Source organism: Montipora foliosa, chromosome 3 (assembly GCF_036669935.1).
Source record: "Montipora foliosa isolate CH-2021 chromosome 3, ASM3666993v2, whole genome shotgun sequence".
In the NCBI taxonomy this organism is placed as follows: Eukaryota; Metazoa; Cnidaria; class Anthozoa; order Scleractinia; family Acroporidae; genus Montipora; species Montipora foliosa.
In genome coordinates this window covers 12,751,857-12,762,295 of record NC_090871.1, presented here as the reverse complement: position 1 = coordinate 12,762,295, position 10,439 = coordinate 12,751,857, and the positions used below count along the sequence as shown (strand labels likewise).

At 38.9% G+C, this 10,439-nt stretch overlaps 2 protein-coding genes across 2 annotated transcripts in view; one reads left to right on the top strand and one right to left on the bottom strand.

Annotated features, from left to right (window-relative positions):
- The window catches only part of LOC137996790 (threonylcarbamoyl-AMP synthase-like), a 12,685-nt gene extending 5,661 nt beyond the window's left edge, over window positions 1-7,024 (top strand). The window contains exons 4-5 of the mRNA XM_068842372.1: window positions 1,478-1,614; window positions 5,623-7,024. Of these exons, the coding sequence (XP_068698473.1) occupies window positions 1,478-1,614; window positions 5,623-5,686 (201 nt within the window). The 3' untranslated portion in view covers window positions 5,687-7,024. The remainder of the gene's footprint in view (window positions 1-1,477; window positions 1,615-5,622) is intronic.
- LOC137996789 (putative ZDHHC-type palmitoyltransferase 8) lies at window positions 6,498-8,717 on the bottom strand. The gene has a single exon (XM_068842371.1). It carries the CDS (start codon window positions 8,705-8,707, stop codon window positions 7,691-7,693), a length of 1,017 nt encoding a protein of 338 aa, XP_068698472.1. The 5' UTR covers window positions 8,708-8,717; the 3' UTR covers window positions 6,498-7,690.
- Window positions 8,718-10,439: the final 1,722 nt, after the last annotated feature.

Sequence of the window (10,439 nt, the reverse complement as noted above, 5' to 3'; positions counted from 1 at the left end):
CATTTGGCACACACTCACAAAATATATTGGTCCTTCCCCCCTCCCCCCCATACCAATGTTGATAATGTGATGCAAAATACTGTGCAAGCTAGGCCTGCCTTTGGTTGCTTTTTAAAACGACATCAGAATGGGGGGGGGAGGGTTGAAAGTAGGAAGAGTTTAATCTTTATCACACAGACAAATGAAAGCGTCACATTTTCCCAACGAGTTTTGTCCAAGATTGTAGTTGGGATGCAGTGTAGCTACCTCTCAGTTATAGGAAACTTACAGAAGGAGGTTACATGTATGTGTTAAAGAGCTCAAAGGTTCATACTGCTCAGACAGAAGTGGCAGCACATTTCCTATGTCATTTTAGGTGACATGGGAAGTTTAAAGCCCAGGGAATGAATGGGTAATGGCAACGTGTCTCATTCGGGCAAGTGACATTTTGGCTGTGAGTTGGCCGACGGTCGGTTGACTGAAGAGTTAATGGGGGATGTTTCAGTGTTGTCCAAATGCTTACAAATGCTTTAGTTGCATGTCGGGTGATACATTGGCAAACGTGTTAATCATTATTTTGTTGGCTGACCGTGTCGGCCAAGGTCTTGCTCGGATTGGATTCGTTACCTTTACTAAATGAATGCAATGATGAATTTTTTCTGTTATGCCTTGGGTCTTATCATTACACTTGACGTGTACTTTTTTGCCATTAAGGAGGCTGGAACCAGTTTCAATGCTTCCAAGTGATGCTCTTATTAGAAGGATCGGCACCACAACGTTGTATCACGTATTGGTTGGCAATGTTGTGGTTCCAAATGAAACACAAATTATTGCTGAACAAGATACAGTCATTATTTTGACATAATATGTCACCGTGGCAATGGGCAAGCCCTTTAAAAACACCCTTTATGTTGTCTTTAGTTCCTTATATCTCAAAAACGAACTCGGTGACCCCTATTTTTTATTTCTGAAAAGTAATCAGAAGGGCAGAATAGTGATACTTTCTGCAAGTTTCTAAAAACTTCTGTCCAGTGGATTCAGAGCCACTTTAATTTTGTGATTTTGTTAAGGTAGCTCTGAATCCTCTAGACAGAATTTTTTTTTAATTTGCCAAAGGTTTCATCATGGCTTTCTAATCACTTTTCAGCAATAAAAAAGGGGCTCACCGAGTTCATTTTTGAGATATGAGCAACTAAATCCAAAATATAGGGTGTTTTTGCTGGGCTTTCCCATTGCCAAGGTAACTTAATACATCACAATAATGATCACATCTTGTTTAGAAATAATCAGTGTTTCATTATGGTACCATGTAACGTTGCTGTTCGTGATACAGTGTTGTAGTGTTATTCAAACTAAACAGAGAGTCTTCTAAGTGTTAAAACCCTTTTGAGCCACCTTAATTTTGTGTAATTTGCAATATAGGTCTCCTAAATTGTATCCAGGATTATAGTCTTCAACAAATATGCAATAATTTTTTTTGTTTCAATATGTCATGTAGGAATTCAAAGATATCTGGTCAGAGCTTGATCTGATTCTTGACGGTGGTGTGATAGGACTGACTGAGCAATGCCGCAAGGGGTCAACCGTTGTAAATTTGTCAGTTCCTGGCAGCTTTTCTATTATAAGGGAAGGAAGGTAATTGAATAAAGCTCATGTGAATAACCTTTGTGAATTAGTAAAATAATATTATTGTTTGTTTGTTTTTGTGGGAGTATTGTTTAGGTGTCAAATTCTGCTCAAAATAATTTTCAGGATATAATTTTATGTGACACAGTAATTCATTTTGTCACTTTGTAATAATATTGACATTACAAACTTAATCCCCTTGTCAGAACTTGTTTTTGTAGTTGACAAGTTGTGAATGGCTTGCTAAAGTGATGAATCTGGGATTACATTATTTTGGTGATATCCATGTAAATTGTTTGAGTAGCTTGTATAGCCCCAGATACAGTTTAATGTTATTATTATACATTGTAGTCACCATCTGTCTTCTCAATGGCTAAAAGCCTACCGTTAATTCTGGGAAACAGCGCAACCTACAGATTATTCACTTACACTAATCTGTACCTACAGATTAGTGAATAATCTGTAGGTTGCGCCCACAATGCATGATTTCCGAGGGCAATGTGTTTGAAAATAAACTGTGATCGCTGCAATAATGCGTTTGTCATTATCTTCTTCAAAACAATGTATAATAAAACAAATATTAGATTCGGTTTTTGTGATATCCAGAATAATCAAGGTCTCAGTTAGTGTTATCAGCCTCAGCCTTCGGCTTCAGCTGATAACACTTACCTCAACCTTGATTATTCCGGATATCACAAAAACCTCATCCAATAATTGTTTATTATTCGACATGTTGGCAATTTAGCCAAAGTTTAAAACATTACATAACTGTAATTATTATTCATTCAAAATATTTCCCCATTTCTGATGGGTTAAAACCACACGCATCATTCACCATAACCAGCTGCTGTTCACCAAATTTGGAAAGAAACTTCGTCATATTGAATCAATGACGTCAAAAGTGCAGACCGCTGCAAGTAATTGACCCGTTGACCGAAAAAAGCTGGGGACGAGATTGTGTTATTTTTGTTGAGCAGAAAAATGGCTGAGAGTAGGTCTAGAAGTTTGAGCGAAGAAAGTAGTTTGAATCAATAATAAAGCAATAATTATTGATTTCGGCTTTCGTAGAATATGAAGAATTCTGCAGATCTCGGAGGATGTTATCCACCTCGGCCTTCGCATACGTGCCAACTCTCCCGGATACGGAACGAATCTCCCGGTCTCCCGTACGGGTCATTATATCTCCCGGATAAAAACGACTCTGAACCTTTTACAGTCGTTTCTCCATTCTAGACTCAAATTGCATCCCCAAGTTAAAAAAAAAATTCGATTTTTTCAAACTCATTTCATTGTTTCTTAATGCACTTCTTCATCTCTGAGTTTCAAACACATGTTAATAGAACTAAACAAAATGACTACCTTTAGCTATCATAGCCATATAACCGATTGTTTGATTGGATCTCCGATTAACCAATAAAAATTCTTGACATAAGTACCCTGTTTTCCCGCAAATTCACAACGGCGGCAGAATATTCTTGTATTCTGAAGGAGCTGCTGGGGAATGGGTGGGTGCGTTTAAGGGGGGGGGGGAAGAGGAGGGGAGGGGGAGTGGGTAGGTTGATCGAGGGGGGAGGGGTGGGGAGACCGGCTGGAAAAAATCTCCAGATTTTAGATCTCCATAGGTTGGCATCTCTGCCTTCGGCCTTGGTGGATAACTCCAGGGGTTTCAATAACTTCTGAAATAGCCATTAATGATGGCCCATTGAAGGTGGTTAAGTTTGACAAGTTTATGATAGCATTTTTAGTGAAAATCAAGGCAAACTAGCCGGCGGTGTGAGGCAAAGCAGGCGGCGGTATACCGCCGATAGCCGGCTTCTATTGAAACCCCTGGATAACACCCTCCTCAACCTGCAGAATTCTTCATATCCTACTCAGCCTCATTCAATAATTGCTAATTATTTCTTAATTCCTGTATTGTTGAATTTGAGTTCATCAATTGATACACAAATTTAATGTTATTTGAAGGAACTTAGGCAATTTTAAAACGAATTTAAAAATTAAATAAATTGCCCTGTTGCAACATGCTAGTTGTAATTTGTAAATGTACCGGTAAGTTTCCAAAGGAAAAGTACTTTTCACTTTTGTTGTTTTATATTGGCTTAATTTGTTTTCATAACAGCTGTAACTTGTCTTGCTTAACATTCCTGAAAGTGGTTTGTTTGCAGACTTCGTTAAGTGACTTAATGATACGTGTTTTCACGGGTAAGGTTACAATGTAAATGAGGAGAGACCATGTGCCAATACAATAATGAAAATAGCACACCTGTTGTATTATTTTTCAATTTGAATAACTGCAAGCATCTTCTCATTGGCCGAAAGTAATTGCCATCTCACTCAAGCTACCTGGTTTGGTGGCTTAAATTTAAATGAGAATCCCCTTGAAGTTTGCCAACTCGCTTAACTTTAAGCGAATTGGAAAAGCAACTGTTTTCATGCGATTTCCAGTTGTCACTTGCTAAGCAACCGTAAAATTCGCTTGTGAAAGCATGCCCCTTAATGTTCTTTTGTTTTGGTACAAATCTTAGCCTACACTTTGTTTGAAGGATTTTTACCTGACTTCCTTTAAGTTCACAGTATTTCAGTGGTTTCTTTTTTTGTGACAATATATATCTTTGTAAACATCCAGTTACAATTCTGTAGTCCAAGTCCACAGGCCGCAGTCCATGACCCAGTGATTTATGGATATTTGTTTACATTATTCCAATCGAAACCAGAAAAAAGATGCTTTGCAAGTCTCTATGATGATATTTTAAACTATTTAATACTTTTTCTTAGCAATACTGGGAGAATTATAAAAGTACGATATCTGTTACAGAGTCATACGATAACAGAATATTGCATTGCATGCAAAGAAAACACAAAAACTCATTTCCGGTCATGCACACAATTCATTAACCCTTTGACACCCATCAATGGGGAACCCCTGGAAGTCGATGGGTTAATCACTCACTGAAAAACTATGTCCCCATTAATACACATTTCCCTGTTAATCTGTCACGTAGTCTTCCATGGTTTAGCGGTCATCACGATTCCCTTTGAAGGAAGAGGCAATCTTACGCATGCGTAGCCAGGGCGCGACCCGAAAAATAAAAATAATAATAATAATAGAAATCCAAAGTACAAAAACGGAGTTGAATCCTATACTTTGTTTTTTGAACAAAGTAAATAGCAAACAATATGTATGCCATACATGTTGTATGTGAGAGCTATAATTTTGGTATTAATTAAAACATTGGGGACAGTTTGTGGTGACTGGACAAAGGAGAAAATTCCCTGTCTTTTCCAAATATTCCTGGCACTTTGAGGATGTTATTGAAAATTATATTTTTGTAAAAACTGAAAGAAAATTGCACACTTTGAACAAACACATGGCCTACATGTAGGTTTAATACTGGGCCCACAGGGCTGAGTTTGAAATAGATGCCAGAGATGTCACATAATTTGTTAAAATAATATTATTATAGTACTGATTCGGGAGAGAGTAAAGTGCAGGTTGCAGGCTAGGGTTGCAGGTCATAACTGAAACAACTCAAACCTACACAAGAATGCTAACCTTAGGCTTATAAACATTATTTTTAGGACTTATGTTAGCATTAACTAGTAAAGCTTTGGGTTGTTTCAGCTATGGTGTAACAGTGACCTGCAACCTACATGTGATATGAGGTGAATTTGCTGTGATTTTTGTATGCTTTGCCTTTAAATGTTAATACCGTAATTACTTTCACCCTTGAGTACCCCGAAGTGAAGAATAAAATTGTCTGGCACAGGCAAATAATTACTTCTGGTTTCTAGAGAAACTAGAAAAGCAGCTTTCCAATCTTTCACGGTGGTAATTTGACCGTTATCTACTCTTTTGATAAAACCAAAATTTTCATGGCGCATAGACAGTCGAGGGAAAGAGTTAATTAATTAAAGGGTGACAACATGGTTAAAAGGATTCCTGCAGATTAGTCAGTAGTCAGGTTGATTGATAAAAGTATTTTTCTTAACTTTAAATCTGATTTTTTTGCTTTTCAGTGCATATGAACAGACTGTCAACATTCTCAGTGAAAAATATGGTCTTGAAGACTGCAGCAGCTGATGAACAGTTCATTAGAAATTCAATTCAATTCAATTAAGAAGAAAAATTAACCATCAGATTCTCTTTAAATAGATTTTCTCCTCAATAATAGCTTTTGTGGTGTGACTAATATTATCAATTGAAAGTCTCAAATATTATGGTTCAATTAATTCATTTTTTTAACATTTCATTTAGTTGCCCTTGCTTTTAATTTTGTTACAACAGTAATAATTTATTACTGTGACTAAATGTGACCTACAGATTTGACAGTGAATTTGAGTATGGTTAACAATTTCAATTTTCAACTTTAGTGTAGTTCTCAAGGAGTTTATTATGCATTGGGATTTAGATAATTCTCCTGTTACAGGGTTCTCCTTATCAGGCGGTAACCGGTAAAATTTACCGCTTGTAAGAGCACTTATTATTGCCTGCAAACGCGCAGAAGTAGCTTATCCTTTGCAGAACGTCCGACATTAACCAATTGCTTTACCAGTTTGAAAAGGTGCCATACCTGTTGCGCTGAAAACTAGGGAGAACCCTGCTGTTACTGCATGGAATTCTTTGGTAATTTTTGTCTCATGGTGGCTTTGACAGTCACAACAGGGCTTTGCTCTTTCAAACAATTCTTGAACAGTCTCGCATATTAAAATATGTGAGTGAGACTACACTTTGTATAGTCAAGCTCCAGTTCAAAACTCAGACAACATTTTCCAGCAAGTTCAAATTTTTATTTCTATTTTTTTGCTTACCCAACTTAACTCAGAAATTGATCTTTCTCTAAGTTACAGCAGTTGCATTTACTTTGGGGGATTACTTTATTTTTTTTTTGGGGGGGGGGGGGGGGAGGGAGTTGGTTGAAACTTATGTTGGCTTTCCCACTTCACTCTACTGTCTTCAAAGCTGAATGGACATATACCCATTCTCCTGGCCATCTTTGTCGCAAATATGGAAAGTGCTCACATTTCACTAGTCTTTTGTGCTTTTATAATGTAAATTGAATCACTGCAATACTAAGTGATCTTAATTTACACATTACTTGTGAAGCAAAAAAGAATGATAACATATGAGTTAATGTCATCACTGATCAGTCTCGTAATGTTTTAAAACACAGTCACTGTCACCCAAAACACCTCCAACAAGGATCAATGGGTTAAGCCGACAAATGGCATGACTTGACGAGTTGGCAACACAAGACTTCTCAAACAAGCCACCCAAATACCGAGCTTAAGTAACTAAGGCAACAATGGCTGTGAGAATGTGGTTTAAAAATAGAATTGCTGTAATCATTTCGCGATTATTCCAAGTTGCTAAGCATGGTGTATCTACATTCCAGGAATAAAATTGAAATGAAAAAATGTATCATCATGTTCTCACTTCTCCTCACAACTCCATATAGGTTAATTTTAATTTAAATTGTAACGACAAGGACAAAAGAAAATAAGAGTGCATTCCTTTGGGATAATCTGAAAAAGGATCACTGATCCAAGATCACTCGAATCATGGTGCATCAAAGCAACGGAAAAATCCTTTCCCAGCGTGGATTCATCGGCTCCTTTGATACACCGTGTTCAAAGTGATCTTGGATCAGTGATCCTTGTTTGGATCATCCCAAAGGAACGCACCCTAAATGCGCCCACAGTAAATGAAAACCGCACATGCAGGGTGTGTAGAGCCATTGTTTCGTTAACTGAGCCAATAATTGTTTTCTGGCCTTCTTGTAGCTAACCTCGTCCTTGCTTAATTAAGCTCCCTACAGACAAGGGTCAACACTTGCTTGCTTGTGTAACATTGAAGATAATCTCTTGTTCAGCACAGTTCAAGATCAGTTAAGGCATGACTTAAAAAAAATAACCTATAAGTTAGCTAACAATAATAATAATTTTACTATTAATGTATTCGCAACGTTTGTAAGCACTTAAATAACCAAAAAAACATTTTTCACATTAGTTAATTAGTGTGACATGGGCACGACAAAAGATGAGAAAAGGTGAGATGATTGCTGCCACCCGCGGTAGGCCTCGCACCTCACAAGTCTTTTGGTGGCAGATCATTTTCCACATTGCTGGGGTAAGGCACAAAAAACATCCAAGAATGACTTTTCTTTTTCTGAATTAAGTTGACGAATCGAAACTTTTTCCTTTTAAAAATGCTGACATGGAAGATTCGTAGAAGGTCCTGGAAAGATGACATGTTGGAGAGGGCATCATAAAAATCAACGATGGACATGTCAGCAAGGAGAAGCAATGTCTGGAAACCAAACAAAATCCCAACGAATAACGTTATTCCTGTACAAGGAGCAAAGAGCACTGCATAATCCTTCAGCTGCTCACAGCCTTCGGCAATGTGGATGTCGTCTAATACTTTAAAACCTGCGAGACCAGCTTCTCGGAGAGCACTAACTTGGGGCATGAAAAACATATATTCCTTGATCTTGGCCACAGCCACACCAGAGAGGCAATTCTTAAACGGAAAATAGGAGAGATAACAGGCATACAACAGGCCGAAAAAAGCATAGCAAAGGAATGTGTAATAGTATACATAATTTCGGCGCCCTATGCAGTTGTTTGTAAAAGGACAGTGATGGCACATCATCTCTACGCACGTATGGCACCAGCTGCAGTGGTGGGTCCCTGCGCTTCGAACTCGCTTGCACTTCACACACACTTGATAGCTTTTCACAAAAAGTCTGTCGCGAGCGTACTCATCTTGACGTTGTGGGTATCCCGGACAGGTGAAGACAGTCATATAGTAGTTAAATACAGCATTGATCATCATATAGTGGGTGAAGAAGATGTGAAACCATCCTAGCAACGATGAATATGGTTGGTCAGGCACATGTGCATGGAGATAAACACTGAAGAACAGCCATAACAGCATGGGGAAAATAAAGCTCACAGGAACAAGCTGCATGTAGCTTACTACGGCTTGAGACGGTAATAAGGTTCGGACCTTTGGAAATAACCGAGGAAGGACCTGAAAGACAACAGCGCCGACAACAATGACAGTAATAGCAACGACAAAACAGACAACAACTACCGCCATTTTCGACAGCTAAATGCAATATCAAACTCGTTCCCAGGGTTGTTCTCACCCTCGAATTCCCTGCCAGCCGAGGTCTCTTTCTTTACGAGACCGTCCGAGACCGAGGGGTGCTCTGGGGTGCTTTCGATTATGCCAAAGATTCCGGAAATTTCGGTCGGAAATCAAATGGAAAGGTCCGTTTCGGTTTCTTCCGACCGGAATATTCGGGATCACCTCTGGAGGTGGTCCACTCATTTCGGTTGGAATATTCCGACCGAAATTCACCGTTCCATTTTTGACAAACCGGTTCTTTGCCCTAATTAGGGAATTCGGAAAAGGAATAAAAAGTGACAAGAGCCATTCCTATTGGTTGGCCCCGGTTTATCGGAAAATGTCGTTCCATTTTCCTTCGATATTCCCACTTACTCTGACCGGTCGGTTTGGAATAATGGAAAGCACCCTTCGAATCGCATAACTTTTTTCGGCAAAGACCGAGGGCTGGGCCATTGCCTCCAACTCTCGTAGCACTCTCTTTAGGGGTGCAATGGTGGCGCAGGGGTGAGATCATTCGCCTCCCACCATTGTGGCCCGGGTTCGGTTCCAGACTCGGCGTCATATGTGGGTTGAGTTCATAGATTCTCTTCTCTACACCGAGAGGTTTTCCGCCGGGTACTTTCGGTTTTCTCCTCTCCTCAAAAACCAACATTTGACTTGATTTGCGTCAGGAGCTCCTGTTTGCGTTGATTGTTAATTTCAGTTTACATTGTCCCGAGTTAGTGCTCCAACACCAGAACTACTTGACACTTAAATAAAGTTTCTTTCCTTGCCTCCCGGACCTTTGGAAGAACATTCCTCTGGCACCCAGGATACGCTAGAAAGGGGGTCCATCGCTGATTTGAAGATAGTTTACTAGCGATTGACTTCGCATATAAACTCACTGCTTACTTCCGGTTATAGAACATTGGCAATAAAGACTCGCCCCCTTCCAACGCTAGGAAAATTCCTGTAGAAAGCTTAGTGCGATTGGAGATTACTGGTATGCTAGCTCAGTATTTCATCCGTTGCCGTTATACCAGAAAAAGCGACTTCAAAGTCTTCAGAATACATGCGCAGGCTTTGTTCTGAGAAGCTTTGCTGGTCAAAGAATGGATAGACCAAATATTGTACCCAATTCAAACCCTTTGAGAATGAAACGTTTTGTTCCAGGTATTTTCATATCATTTAACTATGAATGCTTCATATGCATTATTATGCAAGTGCAAAACACAAAGATTCTTAATCCTGCATGGGAGATTTGAATTGGGTACAACACTGAGTTAGCCGATTAGGTCTATTAAGGAGGCTTCCTGGAGTTTTCGTGCTGCGCGCACTAGCTGGGCACTAGTATGGCGCGTAAAGTGTTTTTGTGATTTTTGTTACGTCTGCGTGACCAAATCTGTAAAATTAACTGCTAATTTTCTCGCGTTCCCTTCGGTAAAATATTTTTAAAATTGGCTCAGTTCTAACCACGTACAGATCCCATCAAATACCCCATATTTGTTAAAATCTGTCAGACTAATAGAATATATTCAGAAAAATGACAAATTACAGAATATTGGCAAAACCGTCGGAACGACCTTGACTTTTTACAACTTCAAAATGTCAGACAATATCATTTCCATAATGAGTCAAAGAATAAGAAAATTTCACCGAAGGAAAGTATAAATATTAAGGAATTTAGGCCAAAAAATAGGAGAAAATTTGCCTGTCATTA

Bases quoted from the DNA above. Each gene is read 5' to 3' on its own strand.
- LOC137996789 (XM_068842371.1), bottom strand. From the start codon at position 8,707: ATGGCGGTAGTTGTTGTCTGTTTTGTCGTTGCTATTACTGTCATTGTT.